Source organism: Python bivittatus, unplaced genomic scaffold (genome assembly GCF_059951505.1).
Source record: "Python bivittatus isolate LINGU-HERP-01145 unplaced genomic scaffold, Pbiv_v1 ctg000440_np1212, whole genome shotgun sequence".
In the NCBI taxonomy this organism is placed as follows: Eukaryota; Metazoa; Chordata; class Lepidosauria; order Squamata; family Pythonidae; genus Python; species Python bivittatus.
The window spans coordinates 4,234,470-4,256,018 of record NW_028277063.1 but is presented as its reverse complement, the minus strand read 5'-3'; the positions used below and the strand labels follow the sequence as shown (position 1 = coordinate 4,256,018).

Sequence of the window (21,549 nt, the reverse complement as noted above, 5' to 3'; positions counted from 1 at the left end):
TTGAACACACTATCCTCTACCCCACCAATTAAAGATGATGGTGACTGATGCATTTATTTCACTCAGTGCTTCGCTCCTGAGAGCCAGGCTGAATGCCACAACTTTGCCCCTACTTCTTCATGGAAATGTACCAGCCCATGGTACACAGCAGAGGGAGATGCTGAGCAAAGCAGAGAAGCTCTGAGATTGTGGCTGTAAGATCCACCACCATCTTTATTTTCCCAGAAGGCCTTTGGGTTCAAATCCACACTTGGAGACTTGCTCCACACAAACACTTCTCATCAAAGCACAATGAGAAATCTCTTTTAAGATTAAAAATGATTTTTAAAAGGAGGTGGCATCTTCTAACCCAGTAAACTACAACCTTTGCCCCATTATGCAAGTGCTTTTCACCAGACAATTTTCATGTGCTCATTCTGTATTCTTTTATCTCTTCCACCCTTTGCTTTATCCATCCTCTTCTAACCATTCACAATCCTTCTGTCAAATGACGTGAACGAAAAGCACCAACTTCAAGTTGCATACATGAGATTTTCAGATTTTGCCAAAGCATTCTGAAAACAGTACATACCTACATTAGAAACATTACATTGGAAACTGTTTCATTATCCTGCCTTCTCCCTCAAAGAATCTACAGAATTGTATTTTTCTTGGGAAATGTTATCCTCTCTCCCAGAAAGCTTAGATATCTTTGGAAATAGAAACAACAATTTAATCGGATGGTACTAAAATTAGGCACACAGTCACATTTCTAGAGACCAGCCTCCATATCATGATCTGGTACCTAGGCATGTACTTATTTTTTATTTATTACATTCAAATTCATATTCTGAGGCCTCTGGCTGCTTACACTGGATTTTCCATTATGCATGGACAAAGTTATGTCAGAAATGGGAATTCACCTTGTTCCTGTAGGACAGTGTAACAGGCTACAAGTTTCTTGTTGTTGCTTATGTGAAGGCTTGGCAGTTAGTGACAAGGAACATTTGCTAGTAAAGCAGAGGTGTCATCTATCCCACCGTGTCATATAACCATGGGACAGACATGTTGGGCTTCTACCTTCAAAGGCACTGCTGGCTGTAAATTATGGGAGATGAAGGAGATCAGATTGGGGAAGGTTGTTATAGCCTCAGCTTCCTCTAACAAACTAAGTGACTTTGCTGAGACTTGAAAAGCACATTTTTCATTCCCTAGGGAGTCATCAACTTTTGTTTCCTGAAGACAACATCAGAGGCACAATCTACTAAGCCATCCTTAACACTTGGCCCATGACTGCCTGCCCTTTCTGGCATCAGAGCAAGTAAGCCAATGGCAACTAGTGTGACATATGTGGACTTCCAGCCTGCATTATGACACCAGATATATAGAAGGAGAGACAAAGGTAGAGGTGGGGAAGTAGAAGGATAATACATCAGAGCAAACTGAATTGTCAAGAAGGGGGAGTGGAGATAGCTTTGATTATAAATTATAGGAAAACACCTTTGCAGCTTATTGCAATAATAAACATGCTGCAATCTCCTAGAATGAAGCAACTGGCAATTTCACAATCCTTTAATAATCCAACCATGCCTCAAAATTCTTGAGTTTTTGCAGCATGATTAGATTGAGTACTAATATTTGAGAACTATTATTCTTGGGTATTAATATTTGAAGTTATTCCTATATCAGAGGAGGTAAGGGACCAGTGAGTCAGACCAAAAATCCATCAAGTGGACCACATTTTTTTGGACATGGGCTAGGTAGTTTTTTTCCCACAGGTACTTCCTAGTCCTAATTATTGCATGTACACCAGATACCAACCCTATTAGGACAGTCTTAATTGCACCTATTTCACACAGCCTGAAAATGATAGTTCCCACAAAGGTATCCACCAAGTTAATGGTGGATCTGAGGGTTGAACCCAGGTCTGCCAAAGCCTCCTTGAACACCAGGTCCAGCGAACTCATGTTTCCCCTAAACCTCCCACCAACACATAGCTATCAATTTATCTCTGTACCTAATCTCCCATTTGGTCCTTCTTCAATATACTCTTCTTCCAGTCATGAAACCTTTCATCATCTTCTCCATTTCAGACATACTCCATCCTTACACAAAGCCCTCAATGAGCCCCACGTAATACCTTTTCACCAATGCCAAGGGTGCATCCCAACTGAGTCTCCCACTTTCCACTGATGACTGTCAGATCAAACACAGATGGTATCTCTGGATGTCACTGACCTGTCAGGCATAAATCTCACACCCACCTCTCAGAAATTCCTCCCCCCCCCATCACTTTGTTTTCTTTGTAAGAAAATATTTATCCTCATCTCCATTAACATGGAACGACTCTGGACCCCTTTTCAGGGATCGTGTACAAAAATATCCCTCTTTCTCCAAATAATTTCTGCCCTGCCTCTACTGCCTTAGGGGGTGGCTTCAATTTTCTCCACAGGGGAGGGTTGGGGAAGAGGATGGGGAACACCACCGCTGTTTTAAGGCATCTGACAAAATCCCAGGATTGATGTATTTGCTCTGTATTGGAATCCCAGCTGTCCCTGAGAATGGAATTTATAACCCAGGTGCCCCCTCCCCACCTGGTCTGGAAAGAACCCCCTGACCCAATCGCTGTCCCCACTTGGCCCCCTGAAGGGGGTGGGGATCAGGTCCATCAGGCCAGTTACCTAGCTGCACAAACAGGTGGCCACAGATGGCTGGGCGAGAGGCAACAGCAAGCAGGAGCAAGACGGGTGAGGGGGTGGCCGCTGGCAAGGATGCCCAAGAAGCCCTTGCCACCTGCCCAAACTCACCATTTTCCGAAGGCGCTGCCAAAGCTTTCTCCGGGTTGAAATACGACATGGACGCAGCCAGGAGAAGGAAAGGGCCTTGCCTTAGCATCTTAGGGGTAGTCTGGAATCATGGATCAGGAAGGAGGGGAAGGGAGGCGGGGAGAGGTCTCAAGACGCAGGTGCAGGGGGACGGGGAGAGAAATCAGCTGCCCCAGCAAAGCAGGGAGAGGAGCGGCACGGTGGGCTTCAGACATCAGAACTGGTGGAATGGAGCAGGGGGCGCCGGGAACAATGGTCGCAGCACCCAAGAGGCTGTGTTGCCCGCATCCTTAAGTGGATGTGCTACCGCTTGGCTCGCCGCTACCTGCCTTTCATTTTCGTGGATTTTCTTCCTTCATTGCCCGCAGAGGAAAAGGAGGGATGGAAAATAAGTGGGGAGGGTGGCAAAGGATATCAAAGGTGAACCGAATGAGAGGATTTGGGGGGGGGGTTGTAACAATAGGTGATCTCACATGGGGAGGAGGAGGGAAGAGAGGGAAGCAAATGTGTGGGGAAGAGGGAGGGGTGGGGAAGAGGCAAAGAAGAAAACCTAAAAACACAACTGAAAGGATGAAGGGAGGAAAGAGAGAAAAAAAGGGGGAAGAGAGAAATGAGGGGGAAGACAGCTGGGTGTTTTCCTCCCCCCTCCCCTCAGATCCAGCTCTCTGGGTAGCACTAGCAGAGAAATTGATGGAGAGAAATGCCCTCCCATCCAGTTGGGGTTGTTGATTGGACAACGGGCCTGTCGCTTATACGCTAAAGGGAGGAGGATGCAGGAATGGACGGAGGGGGGTGTTGTCACCATGGAGATCTGTTCCTGGGTAGCAGCAGCAGCACTGGGCAGTGCAGGAGTGAGAAAGTGGTTTAAAAAAAGGGTCTCAGGACAACAATCAGCAGAAAGAGGATGGGTGCTTTGTAAAGACTCAGCTACATCCTCCGCACCACCAATCCCCAAACACCCATGCATGAATCAAATCGTTCCTCTCACGCACGTACACTCACGCACCCATTTAGAATAGGTCATGCACAATATTTCATGCCTGTAGAAACAGTCTCTCACACTTATTTGTTTATTTACAGCACATGACAATCACTTTTTAAATTAATGCTAAGACGCTAGTTAAAACAACAATTAATTTAAAACCAACACCGCGAAAAAGGAAAACAACAGAACAATGCCACAGCTCCAAAATGATGTATGAATACTTTTCAGAAGCGATCTGATGTGAGAAATAAGCTTTTCAGGATAGAAGAGAAAGAGAGACGGTGTACGCAAGATCTCAGAAGGGGCAGGGGAAAACTCTGCCACTGAGATGCCACCACTGAAAAGGACCTGCTCGTGGCCAGAGGCAACATGAACTTGACTCTTATGGTGGCATGGAGACAGCGCTGCCTATTTATGCAGACCCTGATAATAATGGTTGGGTTCTATGAACACAAACAAATCATCTTTACCCTTAGCGCAATGTGTGAACCCAGTGATTTTGTCATTCAAAGGGCTTCATGCATGCCAGAGAGTGCTAGCTTTGGAGAAGAAAAATGAGAGGCGCCTATGCGTACAAATTTGTGAGCCAGGAGTGGCATTTCACCTCCAATGCCACACCTCCCTCGGGCCCACCTACTGCTGGTCCTGCTCCCTCTAGCAGCCCATCCTATGGGATGACTGTGAAAGGGGATGCGCCCTTTCACATTAACACCAAATATCTAAATAACAATATTTAAAAACTCAGATACCATCACATGGACCAGGGTAGTTTCCGAGTTAATCCTTTTCTCCATTTGTGTGTTTCTTGAATAATTAGGGCAGTGTTGTCCAAACTTGGCCACTTTAAGATGAGTGGACTTCAACTCCCAGCATGGCTGGCTGGGGAATTCTGGGAGTTGAAGTCCACTCATCTTAAAGTGGCCAAGTTTGGACAACACTGAATTAGGGTGTCTGTAGTGAAGGAGTCAAAAAAGCCAAGATGGTGGCCGTGACTATGCAACTGAAGCCCCACCCCATGTTTGTGTGGTCCTACTCTAATCCTCTCCCAGGTGGAAATGAGGCAGAGCTTTCAGATCATACTGTGAAAGGAAGAGAACAGAGTTTAAATCCATCCTCAGCTTTGGGTCAGTCACCATGGTTTAGCTTAAGCCACATCTCTCCACTCCATACAATTTTTGTTAAGATAAAATGGGATGACAACACATGCTCTTCCCTAAACTCCTGGAGAGGCAGGGAGGAATGGAAAAGTGATGAATAACTGAATGCAACGTGGTGATGTTTTTCACACCCCCATCCAGAAAACAGCCTTGGAATATATAAATTTATTATGGAGCCGCTTTCATACAGTACTGCTAAAAATGCAACATATAATATCAAATACCAACCCAAATTTGCATGGGATTTTACTCACACAAAATGGTGGCTACAGTTACCCAGTGCAGTTGAGTTAAACACATACATGGGAAAGATGTTCATGCCATGGATGTGGGCTTCTGGATACCAGATGCTGAGGAAAGTTGCTGCCTTTATCCTTTTGTGAGCTCCTCAAAAACTAGCTTATTTTCTCCTGAGGCAGTGCTTCTCACCTTGGCAACTTTAAGATGCGTGAACTTCAACTCCCAGAATTCTGGGAGTTGAATTTCATGCATCTTAAAGTTGCCACGGTGAGAAACACTGGGCTAAGGTAATGAGCTTCTGGTCTAAACCTAGAAGGGTTTATACAATTTTATCTTCTTTCATGCTCAGAAATACAAAGAAAGACTATTATACCTAACTTGAGTTGACACATTGTGTTAAAGCTAGTCATAATGTGATTTGCTTGCTTTATGGCTGAGGTGAATGAACTCAGCCTACAGCAATGCTCTTTCAACAAACACACGTGAAGTGATCTTTTACCAGAGTCAGTTTTTATTTATTTCTTACTACTTACCACTTTCTTATTACTTCTGGAGATTCTGAGTTGCTTACAGTTGAAAAGCAGAAGATTAAAAACAAAAAAATCAATTAATAAAATGATAACCAACCAGTCCATGAACCACGGTTCAGGGTAGCAAGACCTCTCTTGTTCCTAAATGCCTTTCTGAAGAGTCATGTTTTTACCCCAAAATGTAGTAAAGAGTGAGTGGTCTGGAAATCTGGGGGGAAGCTGTTCCCAAGGTGGGGCTATCACAGAGAAGGGTCAAGCTCAAGATTTCTGAAGATGGCATTGCCTTGATGGGAGAACATTTAGCAAGTCCATCTTCTGATGTCTTGCCCATCTCCATTATTCTCCCTGTTGACTGACAGGGGTCATTCAAGGCCTAACACGGACACTTCTCCCTCATCTGCTACCTAATTCTTTAACCTCAATTTAACTACTCAGGGGCTTTCTGCATGCAAAGGCAGTACCTCACCAGTGAGCTCTGGTTTTTCTCCAAACCATAGAAGTTATTTAAAAGGCATGCCATTTTTGGTCTTTATCCAGAAATGGTGAGATGGAGAACACAAACATTCATCATGGTCTCAGTAGTGGGTCATGGTTTCACCAGTTTGAAACCAAATTCCTGTGGTTTAGCTTGCCTCCATAACTTTAAGAATTTAAGTTCTGTAGTAATGTTGAGAATTTGCTCAATGGAATACTTAGCCACAATAGGAAACTACAGTACTGTATCAGAAGTGACCATTCCAACTGAAAGATAAATTGATATTTCACTATTGGTTTACTATGTACTACAACTCTTGCAACTACAGTCAGGATTCAGGAGAAGGGGAGAGCTGGTGGAAAAGGAGGATTTGGAATAGAAGAATAGTGGGTTAGGAAAGGACAAAATTCCCTCTCCCTGTTCGCATCACACCCTCACAAATATTTTTCCTTTTTTATTTCCTAATGGAATCATGAAACTACTGTAATACCAATAAAAGAATCTGTATAAAATGAGTTAGTTTGGAGATTGCATTAAGGATGGTTTGTTTAACCAACCTCTACTGAATATACTACAATTAGCAGGGTCCATGCAACACACTAGGCCAATGTTTCTCAAAGTGTGGTCCAAGGACCCCTGCAGTCCCCCAAGACTTTCTCAGAGGTCTGCAAAATCAAAATTATTTACCAACCTATGTTGAAAAATAATACAATATTAAAATCTCATCAAACAATTGTGAGAAGCGCTAGTGGCAACAAATGCATCAATTTTAAATTTTAATACAGTATTTATTTATTTATTAAATGTATATGCCACCCATCTCCCCCAGAGGGTGTTTGATAAATATAACCCATACAAGCAAAAGCTCTTTTGAGGTCCTCCATAATTTTTGAAAGTGGGAAGGGGTCCTGGGAGAAAAAAAGTTTAAGAAACACTGCACTAGGCCATGAACCATGGTTTACACACCAAAATAACTGAGTTAATACAAATAAACCAAAGAAATACCTTATGCGTTAGCACCAGGTATGAACCCAGCCAAAATGCTGTGAGCACCTAATAGCAAACCTAAGTCTTTTGCACTATAATATATGGAACACTCTTTGATGCAGGACTAGAAAAGAAAAAAAAGATAAACACCTTCTAGTTGAATTCAACTTCTGGTAAGTATCTAAATATTGTCAATTCATGGCAGCAGCATGGAAGAGGTCTGTCACTGCTTTCTTCCAGAATGTTTTTCAGCTTCCTGGTCTAGCAAATAGTCATGAGACTTCTATCCAAGTACTCAGCTGATCCATCCCAGTTTAGTCTTTCTTGGCATCAGTCAAGGCGGGCTAGATGCATTACATTCAAATCCACTGTTTTACAGTATATTTGCTCCATCTATATTGTTCCATTGACTACATGAATATTTCTTTTTAAAATACTGGACGGCAATCCTATCAAGATAGCTGTGCAAATGCCCCATTGCATTCCATGGAATTTCATCTCAGGTGATAATGAGTCAATCATGGCCTAGATCTCCCCACCATAACCACTAGAGATACCCACTGGGGATTTTTTTTAAAAAAGGCATGATTTAAGGATATTTGAAATAAATGCAATTATTTTAAGAGCATATAAAGAAATGTGACCTTATAAATGATTTATGCATAACAGCATATCTATTGCATAAAACTGAAAGCTATACTTATTCCAACAATATTTATAAAATTATTGATTGAATCTAATTTTTAATTTTTGTTGCAATGGAGGTATAAGTTATTGAACACTAAGGCATGTAACATCATTTTTGACTCTTTAAAAGATGCTGACAGATGAAAATGTACAGTAAAAAAGCTATTTTCTAAGTAAAACAAAAAAAGTAATTTTTTATTCCACTCTATGTCCTCTACTGTGGCAAAAGCACTCATTTTCAGGGGGAAAAAGCTGAGAAAAGGAGGGAAACAAGACTCGAAATATTCATTTTTGCCCCATAAAATTTCTCTATTCAGTCTCATTTTCTGAATTTGGAGAACTATTATAATCACCAGTTTCCACTTCTTTGAAGTACTGAAACAGATTTTTCCATGCTTTCACATGTTAATTTATTCTTGATTGGATGTTTTTCCAAATATAGAACATGTCTACCACTTTATGTATAATTTAAAAAGAAAATATTAGTAAATATATCATTTCGTAATCTATTTTTTTCAGCTTTTCTATATAAAGAGCACAGAGAACGTGACCAGAATACATCATTTCACAGCAGTCATCGGCCCTACCATAAAATAGCATCCTGACATGCTCTGCAGTATGGGAAAATGGTTGAGTTTACTCACATTGGCAGGTTGAATTTTTACCCACACACTTCACTGGTAGTGGTGGTGGGAGGTTTGGGTTAAACAACACCTCTGCTTACAAGATCACAAGCTCCTGCTCCTACTTAAGACACTCACATTCTGGATTTCTCTGGGCAATAATCTGTTTCCAGAGTTGGTGCAAAAGCTGGCATCAAAATTCCTCTGACCCAACCTCAAAGGCTCACATATTTCACATCCTGTATTGCCTATCATGACGGTGACTTGATTGGCTGGAAAAGGGGAAGAGCAAGCTCCCTTCTCACCAAATGATTGGGCAGCCTGGAACCCATATATTTCATTTCTACACTGGGATCTACAAAGGCCTGCTCTCTTTTATTCGAAAACTGAGAAACTGGGCTCACCTATGATCTTGTAAAAGGAAGAGCTGGGATCTGGAGCCTGGCAGACTGAGGGTTAATCCAGAACTAGTCCCAAGATATGAATAGGTGCTGTTGATTTTCTGCAGAAATGGTCAGGGGCCTCTGGGGGCCATGAAAAAGAGGTTGGTGGCTTCTGCAGGAAAGAAGTGGAAAGTAAAAATATACAAGGAGATGACTTTCTTTTAAAATTAATTTTCTGTTTCTAACCACTTTGGATAATAAGATGTATGTGTCTGTATAGTTGCGTTGCTCACATATGTGCAATAGCGTAAAAATATCCAGAAATCATTCCTTTTAGTAGCACACATTGCATCATTAGAATACTCTTTTGCTAGTTAGGTTTTGATTAGGGCCTGGCGATCTTTATATAATTAAGAGGATTTTAAAGAAAAAGATGATCTAACAGAGCATGAACAAATTCAAATGCATGATAGCTTCAATCTAATCCAGGGTGGTTGAAGAAGTCTGCAAATATCACATGAACAAGGTTTTTTTTCCCCCTTAACTACACTGAGAGCTAGTTAAGGCAGCCATGAGACTGAATCTAAGATTGTCGCCAGCTGCATCTTTTTTTAATTGCGCACATAAAGGTCTCCGGCTATTTTTAGAAAAGATCTGGCAGGGGACAACAAATCAGCCAATGACCAGCGGGGAGGCTTCCCTAAAAATATGTCTGGTGTAATTCTTTTTGCAAATCTCTTAAAATTGTAAACCAAACAATTAATACCAAAAACAGTTGGATTATGCCAACTCCCAGTTGCACCAGTGGCATCTTCTGTAAAACTTCAAGAATGGGGCTGTAACGTTTCAGGTGACCACTAGATGGAAGCAATGAGATACAGAAAAGTCTAACTCTTCACTGCCACCTAGTGCTCATCTGGACTTTGGCAGCCTATGTGCAGGTAGTCCTCGTTTAGCGATCACAATTGGGACTGGCAAATCGGTAGTTAAGCAAAGCAGTCGCTAAGTGAAACTGCGACTGTTTATGATCTTACTTCAGCTTTCCTTTGCTTTATAGACTTACAAAGGCCATAAATGCGAGGATTGGTCGCAAAGTTACTTTTTCATCACCTTCATAACTGCAAACGGTTGCAGTGCAAGGAAGTCACTAAACAAGGACTACCTGAATATTAGGCCTTTTTGTTGTTCAGTCATTAAGTCGTGTCCGACTCTTCGTGACCCCATGAACCATATCACGCCAGGCCTTCCTGTCCTTCACTGCCCCCCAGAGTTTGCTCAATTTCATGTTCATTGCTTCGGTGATGCTATCTCACCATCTCATCCTCTGCCGTCTCCTTCTCCTTTTGCCTTCTGTCTTTCCCAGCATCAGGATCTTTTCCAAAGAGTCCTCTCTTCGCATTAGGTGGCCAAAGTATCTGAGCTTGAGCTTCAGTATCAATCCTTCCAATAAGCAGTCAGGGTTGATTTACTTTAGGATTGACTGGTTTGACCTCCTAGCAGTCAAAGGGACTCCTAAGTGTCTCCTCCAGCACAATTCAAAGGCATCAATTCTTCGGTGCTCGGCTTTCTCTATGGTCCAGCTCTCACAGCTATACATTGCTACTGGAAAAGCCATAGCTTTGATTATGCGGATCTCTGTTGGTAAGGTGATGTCTCTGCTTTTTAATATGCTGTCTAGGTTTGTCATAGCTTTCCTCCCAAGGAGCAAGCGTCTTTGACCGGTGTGGGTCTTCCGGGCTATGTGGCCGTGTTCTGGAAGTTTTGTTTCCTAACGTTTCACCAGCACCTGTGACCGGCATCTTCAGAGTGCAGGAGCACAGACAGGAGCAGTTCTCTCTGTGCCCAGGGTGATGTGACCCTTTTGTGGGTATTTATAGAGATTTGGGGGGGGGGAAGGGGGATTGGGTGTGTGTGTGGGGAGTTGGGTTACTGAGTGGCTGCTTGTTTTGGTGTCAGAATCTGTTCCCTAAAATCAGCCTCTTGGATGTTCAAAGAAGAGCTTCCTTAATGATTTTTAATAGGGAGAGTCCACCCTCTATCCAACCTATGTCTTCTGAACCTCTTTTCAATAGTCCTCCAGAGACTCTGGAAACTATGCCGCTGAAAGTTAAGCAGCAAATTTCTTGGCAGAGACATGATTTAGCACTGATCTTTCACGTAAATCAAATTCCACGTTAAGGCTTCAGTTAGGTTTAAGACACCTAATCACGGGAGGCCTGCATGGGATGTCAAAAAAGACAAGCTGGTGGCCATGGTTGCCAGATTGAAACCCTGCCACTTTTTTACATGTATGTAACACTGATGTACCATAGCCACCTTCTTGACCTTTTTGACACCCCTCACCCTGGGTGTACTCTACAGGCTGAAATTGGCATGCAATTCACTTAAAAAAAAAAAAAGCAGCTTCTAGTGACAGAAAAGTTGCTTGTTCCTGATTTGTAACAATTAAGCTACACAATGCTGGTACAGTGTGTATTTCATGGGTCAGCTGTAGTAGCAACAGCTCAGCCTCTCCAGTGTTCCATGCAGAAACCACTATGGGCCTTTTATAAACCATTTATTTTACCTGTTACTTAAATATCCCATCTTTCCACCAAGGAGATCAAGTACATGTTCTCTTCATATGTCTTAACATCATGCTACTTCCTCTGGGGATAAGCAACATAGTGCATGCCACAGAAATGGAGTGGGAAGTAGCAAGCCAAATACATTAAGACATCAGATAAGGAAAGGAAATATAATTAAATTTATTTTACACTAGTACTATTCACTGTACCTCTCCATACTTTTCTATTCTTGCAACTCATCCTTGCTTCCACCATGCCTGTACACTGGTTCATACATTGCCTTTTACTGTCTTTCCTTTTAAGGATCTCACCAACTTCATCCAACTACAACTACCTTAGTTTCCCCCTTCCTCTTGACCTATTCCCTCTTCTTTTAAACATTTTGTTCATTCTCTTGGTATGACTCAATGGGGTTCTTTCATACGGATTGCTCACTTTTGTACTCAGGCCACATTCATTCAGCCCCCTTTCATTCTTGACCCTATCTCTGTTCACAGCCGTTCACTCATCCATAGCTCCTTCTCATTTCTCACTGATAACCTCCTTCACTTTGTCATTCCATCAAGGATACAGTATGTTTTTATGCACCCTATCACCATGTCTACACACTTCTCTGGTACTATAATTCTTTTTATTTTCTTCCAAGCAACTCCCACATTCTCTTTCCTCACGTCTACTCTCTAACCATTGTATCTTCTAATACTTTTTCATACAGGACTTGTATTTTCTCTTCATGCAGTCATTTTACTTTCACTTTAATTGCTTTTCTCCCATGTCCATATTTTTCCAAAATCCACTCGTAATACTACCAAATAATGCTTTGTCCCATATTCAGAATCTCCCATCACCCTTTCATCCTTCACAAATCTTTCATCAACAGTCAGATCTATTATGCTTTTAGATTTATATTCATTCCTTTGCCATGTGTAGGTATGCAAAGATTTAACCGTATGGTCAAAACAAACAGATCTTCTTCTTTGCAGGTACTCACCAAATAGTCACCATTCTCATTCATTCTTGGGTTTGTATATAATTCTCTTTTTCTGTATTCTCTTGTCTTGTTCTCACCCATCCATTCATGTTATCTAAGGGACAATGTATCACATTCATTCAGAACATTGAAAAAATGTTCATCTGTTTCTTCCATTATCACCATTCACTGAAGTGCAACATGGATCGACCATCAACCTACAGACTCCTTCTTTCACAAGCCGTAATAGTAATAGTGGTCATTTTATTTATTATGTGCTTATAACTGTTATAAATACAGACATAGAAAATTGACACAACAATATAATTAATTATAGCATCATCATATAAAAAAAGGAACCTCCAAACTAAAAGATTATGACATACAGTATAATAATATCCTCCCTAACAGGGTTTCCCAAACAGTGAGGTCTACCTCTCTTGGGGAGGTGTAGATAAAGTCCAGGGGAGGTGTGAAGAACCTTTTATTTACACTGTTACAATAAATCCACTTTTCCCAAAGTTTTATTATATTGTTTTCATTGTTCATTTGTGTTCATGTTGGTGTTTGGATTTTTAGGGGAGGTGTACATTAAGATTACACTGAAGGAAGGTGTGATAGCAAAAAGTTTAGGAACCCCTGCTCTATACATTCAAAGTGACGGGTGAGAATGTTAAAGCAATTTTACAGGTGCCCATGAAAAAGAAGTGTTTTAATGCTTTTTTAGACTTTAAGTGATCTGATTCCAAGCATTACCCTGGTGGGAATCTATTCCAAAGAACCAGAGCCAAGTGAGAAATATAGCAGGGTTTACGGCTTGACTAAGAAAGAAAGAAAGAAAGAAAGAAAGAAAGAAAGAAAGAAAGAAAGAAAGAAAGAAAGAAAGAAAGAAAGAAAGAAAGAAAGAAAGAAAGGAGGGAGGGAGGGAGGGAGGGAGGGAGGGAGGGAGGCAGGCAGGCAGGCAGGCAGGCAGGCAGGCAGGCAGGCAGGCAGGCAGGCAAGCCTCAAGACAGTACAGTTACAATATCTGGGCTGCAGAAATCCAGACAACCAGCAGGTGACAGCAAGAAGCAAGGGTAGTGATGTGGATTTTTGGCTATCTATCTATCTATCTATCTATCTATCTATCTATCTATCTATCTATCTATTTATTTAGTATGCCACCCATCTCCCCCAGCGGGTGACTCTGGGTGGCTCACAATTAAAATCAAAGACCCAAGAACCATTAAAAAATGATACCATATAAACAATTAAAATTAATCAATTAAAATCAGACTATAACGTTCAAGGTGACGGGGGGGCAAGGTCAATTACCCCACAAGCCACTTCCACTGATGGGAACCCCCATCCGGCCCCCAGGCCTTCTAGCATAGCCAGGATTTCACGCCTTTCCTGAAGACCATGAGAGTGGGGGCACACCACACCTCGGGAGGTAGGTTGTTCAACAGGGCCATGGCAGAAAAGGCCCTCTTCCTAGTTCCCACCAGTCGAAATTCCTTGACTGGTGGCCTCAGCAACATGCCCCCTCTGCCGGACCGAGTGGGGTAAGCTGATATAACAAGGGCGAGATGGCTGGTCCTGTGCCATGAAGGGCTTTAAAAGTGATAACCAACAGCTTGAATTGGACCCAGAAGCAAACCGGGTGACCCCCCTGGAGGCATTCAGAACTGTCCAAGCCGCCACACTCTGCATCAGCTGTAGCTTCCGGTTACTTTCAAGGGTAGCCCCATGTAGAGCGCATTGCAGTAGTCCAACCGGGAGGTGACCAGGGCATGAGTGACTGTTCAGAGGTCCTCCCGATCGAGGAAGGGGCATAAATGCCTCACAACATAAAGCTGCGCAAAGGCCCTCCTAGCCACAACTGCCACCTGCTCTTCGAGCAGGAGTCATGAGTCCAGAAGGACCCCCAGATTACGCACCGGGTCTGTCTGGGGTAGTGCGACCCTGTCAAGAACCAAAGATGATAAACTCCTAGATCTTGAGGCTCCCTGTACCCACAGCCACTCCGTCTTACCAGGGTTCGGTTGAAGCCTGCTGTCTCCCATCCAGGCCACTACAGCCTCCAGGCACTGCCAAAGGGTAGCCACAGCATCCCTTAGGTCACCCAGGATGGAGATATAATTGTTAGCTGGATCCTCTATGAATTTGTCCAGTTTGGGGTTATTAATGTTTTGCATTAATTTTGGCTCAACGGATGTAAGATGTTCCTCAGAAAGTAATTTTCATTGTGTAATAATAACACAATATAGTACCTGCATGTTAATTAAATATATTGTTTGATGTTTTTGTCAGTATACAGTGATTATTAAAATCTGATGTATAAAAGCATTCTGTCGTAAGACATTAGTATTACCAAAAAAAAAAAGAAACCTTAAAAGAGATACTGTAGTGAATGGGGGAAGAGTGAAAAGAATCAATTCAGGAAATGTTTAGGCATTTTCATCATTGTAAATCCATGACAAGCCTGATCATTTTAACCTAAACTGAATGATTTGGTATACACAACACACACACACACACACCCCATATGCATATCACCCATTTTACACAACGCACGTTATTGGAAGGGGGACCTTTTCCACGCAGGTCCAGATGTTTTGTGCCAGTTAAAGGCTCGCGAGTCGTGATTGACTCCTGGGGATTAGATGAACCTGCACAGGGAGCCTTGTTAAAACGACATTTTCCGTAATTCCTCCACCCGAATGGCACCGGCTGAGAATTTTGGGAGCTGAAGTCCAGCCCATTTGGAGAACACCGCGCTGGGGGATGTTTTGAGTTGTTGGCTAAAAAGCGAGAAAACCCTTTTGTCAGAAGATAGAACCCTCTTAGAATGTCATGCATACCCAGCGATGACGTCATTCCCCTCGCCGGGAGGGGCTAACCGCGAGTTCTCCTTCCGCAGAGGCACAGCCATTAAAGATGAAGGAGCCCTAACGCCGCGTGGTACTTTCGTCATTGCCTCTTTAGCCAGTTCCTCTGGCATACAAAAACCCAACGCTCATTGGCTGTTATTCTTTGAAGCACCCCGCCGCCAATAGGCCAGGCGTGAAAAGTGTCTTGTTTCTATTGGTTGGTGGAGAGAGAAGGCGGAGCCGCTCACAGCCCTATAAATGCAGCCTCCCCGGGTCACTCTCTTCCTTTTTTTTTCCTGGTTGCTGTCGTAGTCTATGGTGGAAGGTAAGGGAGTATTGCTTACAGGTCTGACTAGGACTGGTGTTGGCGAATCGAACCGGGTAGTGGGGTGGCGTCGGTTGTGATCGAAAAGAGTTCGTTAAGAAACGAATCTTGGGGCCTGCGCCTAGCAGGCGTTGGAGCGCATGCGCTTGAGAAGCTGGGCGCTGGAGCCTCCATTTTCTACCCGTCTCCCGCTTCCTGCACGTGCGTCGGCCGCTGAAGTGGGTCCGTGCATTCTGCCTGCGAGCTCAAGAGAGATTTCCCGCTCAGGGATGGCAGCCGTCCTGCCCTTCTGGAGCTGCTGGATGGGAACTTTCAGCCGCTCCCGCCAGCATGGCTGAGAATGAAGGATAATAGGAGTTATTCCTATCCAGCATGTTCCCTTTCCCGGGTCTGGTCTTTTTGTTAGGTGGTCTGTTGCTTAATTAGTTAATGCACCTTTATTGCTGTCCTTTGCTGGAATTAGTGACTCCTCTTGTTCGTTTCTAAATGTGGAACTCTACTTTGGGAATGGATTTGTATTAAGAAGCCTAGGTATCCTCTTCTACCCTCCCCCACCTTGCTAAAGATAACAGGTTAAAAAAGGAAAATAACACTGTTTCTGAGATGCCTCTAACATGTGGGGGAGATGGGAGATCATTTATTTTGTATTATGTCAGATTTATATGGCCTGCCCTCTCACACCAAGTGACTCTGGGCAGTGTGCAGTAAAACTAACAATTAAAACATTGTAGAAGACCACTTAAACACAAGTAAACATAAATAACATAGTGAGAGGGAATGCAGCAGAATGCTTATTGAAATCTTTGTCAATGTGAGTTAGCCTAAGACTTCTTCCTGTATCCAGGGTTGTTTGGCGAGTGGCTGAATGCAGGTAGGCCTTTTGAAAAAGCAGTGTATAGGGAGTTAAGGCCTTAGCCACATGGGGCAAACTGCTGGTATTTTGAACTGTTAATAAATTGAAATACAATTTTCTTCACTTGACGACATCTTAAGAAAACAGTGCAGGTTAATAAATACTGAATGTAATAAAAGATGGGGGTGAGGTGGTGCAAAATAAATCTAGGTATGAAAATGGTGGGGGGGGGCTGCCACTGTTTGTGAAATCTACATGTATCTGATTCCTTTCCATTAACTAGGATGTTTTATCTCCCACTGATTTACAGTGTTAAAAGTGCTTGGATGTTTATAAGCACCATTAAAGCTGTTTTCATTTGTCTTTTTACTTTCTGCACCTAGTGCATGGGGCCTTTTCCATCCCTTTGAGATTCTGTCCTGCCCTAATTTGGAAATAGGGTATCACCATGTTTATCCAAAAGCTGCAACAATTACTGTCATGCACGCAATTTAAACCATCTCTCTTTTGGGAAATTAATTTTCTTTCCATTTGCTTTGGTACCTGTGTGGAAATATTTTCCCCACCTTTCTCTGAAGTAATATCTAACTAGTCAAATAAAAGGGAAGGGGAAAATGACTGTAATGTTTGTGGCTTGAAGCAGGGGAGAATGAGTTGCTGAAGTGAGGCAGATTTATAAAAGGCTGGTGCAGCTCATTGTTGTATAGAACAGTATTCTCAGTTAAGAATTAGTGTGAACTGAAGGATGAGTTCGATTATAAAATAGTCATGCAAATTACTAGGTTATGTTAATATTGGATGAGACTGCAATTTAGAACTGAAGCTCTTTATCAGTTGACTCTATCACAAATTTTAGTGGATATATAAATAGATAATGTTCTCTCCAAAGGTTTCATTCTGTTACACTGTTTGCATCTATTTAAAATGTTATATTGTCTGTCCACAGGCCTGGCCTCTGTCTCTTTAGGCCAGAATGCCTGTTGCCAGGAGTTGGGTATGTCGGAAGACTTACGTCACCCCCAGGCGTCCTTTTGAAAAATCACGCCTTGATCAGGAGCTGAAACTTATTGGTAAGATTTATTCATTTGTTTGCCAGAATTTGTTTCTCAGTCTTTCAATTCTAGGTAACTTATGCCATGTGAGGTGAAAGATCTGTCTGTAAAACCAATGAACAAAACTAATAAGAATATAAATCCATAGCTGCTGTCAAATAAATCCAAATGCTGTTTTCTGTTTTTGTCATCTTCCAATATGCCACAAGGTTAGAGATGCACTAACCTCAAGAGCAAGTTTTTCCAGAGGGATGGGGCTAATCCTGAGAAAGCCTTACTAGTTGGGAAAAGGGTCTGTCCTTGATGAAACAGCTTTAGCCCTAAAGTAACTGCATTTAAAACCTTAGGATTCTTTTACTAGGTGAATATGGGCTGCGGAACAAGCGTGAGGTATGGCGAGTGAAGTTCACTTTGGCCAAGATCCGCAAAGCTGCCCGTGAGTTGCTCACTCTGGATGAGAAAGATCAGCGGCGCCTTTTTGAAGGTAATGTCATGGCAAAACTAGATACTGAGCAACAGCTTTGGTGGTGCTGTTGCTTTCACTCGCTTCAGCTCACTTGAAGAAGCCTGCTGAGTACCTTGATATGTTTAACTTCTGTTTTCTCATGCCAGCTTTGTAAGTCACTAATTGATTTTAAGATAGGTAGTGTGTGTGATAAGATTATATGAAGGCCTGATTTCCACAACATGTTTAATGGGGTCAAGGGAGGAGAGTTAATGTGTTATGGAAACACCAAAAAGGGATTAATTGAACTAGTCAGTTTACCACTGATGGTTAAATTTAGTTGTAAACAGACCCAGTTATATACAGGGATAAACTAACTCTACCCTGTCCAGGTTGCTTACCTCATCCTTTAAAAAAAAAAAAAATTTAAAAAGAGAGCCTGTCTATTATGGAATTCACTGCCAGGGTCTGAAAGGTGAGAAAATACCAACCAGAAACAGATTGGCTACAGTGGCCAAACCAGTCTACCAGCCTGAGTAAAGAGAAAGGGGTTAGTGATGAAATCTTGTTAGTATTCACCTTGTGCAAGGGCTTGATAGGATAGTGGACTCTTTCTGAAATAAATGGGTAGGGATTCTGTAGTCCTAAATTTGAGCCAGTTAAGGTAATTGAGAATTGGCAGAACCACTGGTTACAACTGATTGGACTAAATATGTTCTGGGAACAAGGCTGCAATTGATGTTGAGGTGTGATTTGAACTTTAATCTGAAGGTCTCTGCTCAGTTGGAAACATGCAGTTATTCATAATACTTTCCACGATCTACCCGATGCTTTTCCTGTCCCAATATCATTTCTGTATCCAGGGATCATTTAATCTGTATTTATTTGCATAGCCAATTTACTGTGACAGTTGTATCTTTTTGAACTCTGCATCCATAAATGTTAATTTGAACACTGTCTCTTTTAACATCATATAGCAAGATCCCTTCAGTTTGTTGATGTCTCTCAAATCTCTCTCAGGCAATGCCTTGCTGCGCCGTTTGGTCAGAATTGGGGTGCTGGATGAGGGCAAGATGAAACTGGATTACATCCTGGGTCTGAAAATTGAGGATTTCCTGGAGCGGCGTCTCCAAACTCAGGTCTTCAAACTAGGCCTGGCCAAGTCCATCCATCATGCCCGTGTGCTTATCCGCCAGAGACATATCCGGTATGCTGCTGAGAGCCAGTTTGGGGGAGGGTGAAGTTTAAGATAACTGTGGATTGACATTGGGTATCAGCACCAGAACATCTGCCTCTGAAGTAACATGTGCAATGTCTTTTACGTATAGCCTGTGCAGCGATAACTGTGGCCCAGGCCTGTGCCTTTATATCCCACCAAACCCTTTCGTGGATCGAAACCTTGGATAGCTCAATAGAATAGCAGTGTCAAAACAACTCTCAGAGATTTCGGCAAGGTTCACTGCGGCTTGGCCGTACACCTTGTGAAGGTCTGCCACATGGGTGGCCAAGGTAACACCTAGTACTGTTCCTACTTAGCGAGCACAGCAGCAACCTGGTATGATCCTTTCCTACTAGTAAATTGACAATTTTGTAACAGGTTGGGAGAAATTATACTGCCTTCAGTTGCTGAGTTACAGTAAGCAATCCCAGCCAAAGTTGCCAGGAGCTGTAGTTTGACAGTTTCTGGTAAACCACAAATTCCCCATTCCCTTTATTAAACATATTTTACTACCAACTGGCATTAGTTAAGTTTTACGTAATGCAGGCAGCAACAGTAAATTTCACATGTAAATCAATTTCTCCCATGATATGCTGATGCGTTGACTAGTTTTGAAATGTTCTGTATCTGTTTTGTGTGATAGGAGCCACAACACATTAAACAAGCAAACACACTTATTAATGAGTAAGCTTGATAGAATAGCAGCATTGGTTTCTGAGTAAATTAGTATAGGATTCTAGTGTAGTGCATATTTAATGGCATATTTACGGGAACATAAAAGCCATTATAGGTTCTGATGTCTGCAAGTTGCAACCGGTACTTTGCTTCCTTTCCGGCACTGAATGCATACCTTGGCGAGGCAATTCAAAGTGTTGGTTATTACCTTTAAAGCCCTACATGGCATGGGTTCAGGTTCCCCGAGGGACCATCTCACCACCATCACATCAACCTGTCCCACCTGGTCAGGCAGAGAGGGCATGTTACGGACCTTGTCAGCGAGAGAATGTTGGCTGGCGGGGCCCAGGAGGAGAGCCTTCTCTGCCGGTGCCCCTGCCCTTTGGAATATTCTCCCCCGGGGGTGCGGCATGCTCCTACTCTCCTGGCTTTCCGGAAAGGATTAAAGACCTGGCTCTGCCAGATTGCATGGGGTGACGACAATCTTACCCAGTCCCGGGGGGTAAGGCACCCAGGCTGGTGCCTTGATAATGCTCCCTGAGTGACCGCCAATTTTATATCTATCATTGGATCTATTTATTTTCTATTAAGTTTATTATATATTGTAATTTTTATTGATTTAACCATTTTGTAAACCGCCTAGAGTCATTTCAACGAAATGGGCAGTGACAAATTTGATACATAAATAAAATTTTAAAGGGTTGGGGGACAGGCTGGGGATTGGAGGATAAAATGAGATTACAAAACATGAAGTTTTGTCACTGTTAAGCAGGTTTCTTGGCTGAATGAGTTATTGTCAAGTCAGCAGTAACACAGTTCTGATTGCTCTATAATTCATTGTTAGTAATGATTGCTCGTTTAAAGAGTGAAATTAGGTTACAAATGAATCAGGAGAGCTCTTCTGCAATCACTCTGCATGTAACAAAGCTAGTGGCAGTTGGGCTTTGACAAGTTGGGTGTAGGCTGTGTGCTCAGGAAACATTTGGGCAGCGTAAAGCTTGTATGTTTTGTCAGATATTTCCCATGAGTTCTAGAAGTTATTTATTCGCTAGTCTAATCATGTCCTTTCTCCCCTTTAGGGTAAGGAAGCAAGTGGTGAATATCCCTTCCTTCATTGTTCGGCTAGACTCCCAAAAGCACATTGACTTCTCCCTCCGTTCACCTTATGGTGGTGGCCGACCAGGTCGTGTCAAGAGGAAGAACGCCAAGAAGGGCCAGGGCGGTGCTGGCGGTGGAGATGATGAGGAGGAAGATTAAAGTGTGCAGTATGGCTTTCCTGCCATACAAACTGGTGGGGCGTTGAGCCTATCTTACTGCAACATTATCCAATAAAAAGTATTTGTGGATAAAATACTGTCGTTCCATGGCGTCAAGAGAATTATGAATATAAGTGGTAACTTGAACGTGGTTTTTCTTGCCTGTGCTCACCGGGCAATGAGAGTTCTGTGAATTGATTGTTGGCTTCACACTTCCCAGATTGAGATGTTCATTTCTTGTACAAAAGGGAATGGAATATGAGAAGGAAGCAGAGATGAAGATTGGGGATGCAAATTTGCTGGGAGAAGAGGTGACAAGCCTGGCTGTATGAGAATGCTATATTGAGAAAGCACAATTCTTTCCTTTCATATAGTACTTTAGCTCCAACTCAACACTCTAAAGCACAATTTCAGAGAATTGGTTTCTTCCTTTTAACCTCATTCTTTCCTTTCGTTTGTCTTTG

General features: G+C 42.5%; 2 protein-coding genes across 7 annotated transcripts in view; one reads left to right on the top strand and one right to left on the bottom strand.

Annotated features, from left to right (window-relative positions):
• LMTK3 (lemur tail kinase 3) overlaps positions 1–15,357 on the bottom strand; it is a 48,261-nt gene extending 32,904 nt beyond the window's left edge. For 2 of the 5 annotated variants that reach the window (XM_088142682.1, XM_088142683.1), the window contains exon 1: positions 15,252–15,354. In XM_088142682.1, coding sequence (XP_087998808.1) covers positions 15,252–15,267 — 16 coding nt within the window. In that variant the 5' untranslated portion in view covers positions 15,268–15,354. Of the gene's footprint in view, positions 1–8,892; positions 9,016–12,429; positions 12,524–15,251 lie in introns of those variants that run through there. The other 3 variants (XM_088142685.1, XM_088142684.1, XM_088142686.1) reach the window with 3 other exon arrangements.
• Positions 15,358–15,475: 118 nt separating this feature from the next.
• Positions 15,476–21,180, top strand: RPS9 (ribosomal protein S9). Of its 2 annotated transcripts, XR_456615.4 has the most exons (6): positions 15,476–15,585; positions 17,385–17,508; positions 17,852–17,974; positions 18,956–19,142; positions 19,264–19,444; positions 20,909–21,048. XR_456615.4 is itself a non-coding variant. In XM_007439872.4 (5 exons), the coding sequence occupies exons 2-5, from the start codon at positions 17,412–17,414 to the stop codon at positions 21,084–21,086; spliced, it is 585 nt and encodes a 194-aa protein (XP_007439934.1). In that variant the 5' UTR covers positions 15,476–15,585; positions 17,385–17,411; the 3' UTR covers positions 21,087–21,180. The 2 variants fall into 2 exon arrangements, 1 of the variants encoding a protein (XP_007439934.1); XM_007439872.4 differs by lacking the exon at positions 19,264–19,444 and having other exon boundaries at positions 20,909–21,180.
• The last annotated feature ends 369 nt before the right edge of the window (positions 21,181–21,549 follow it).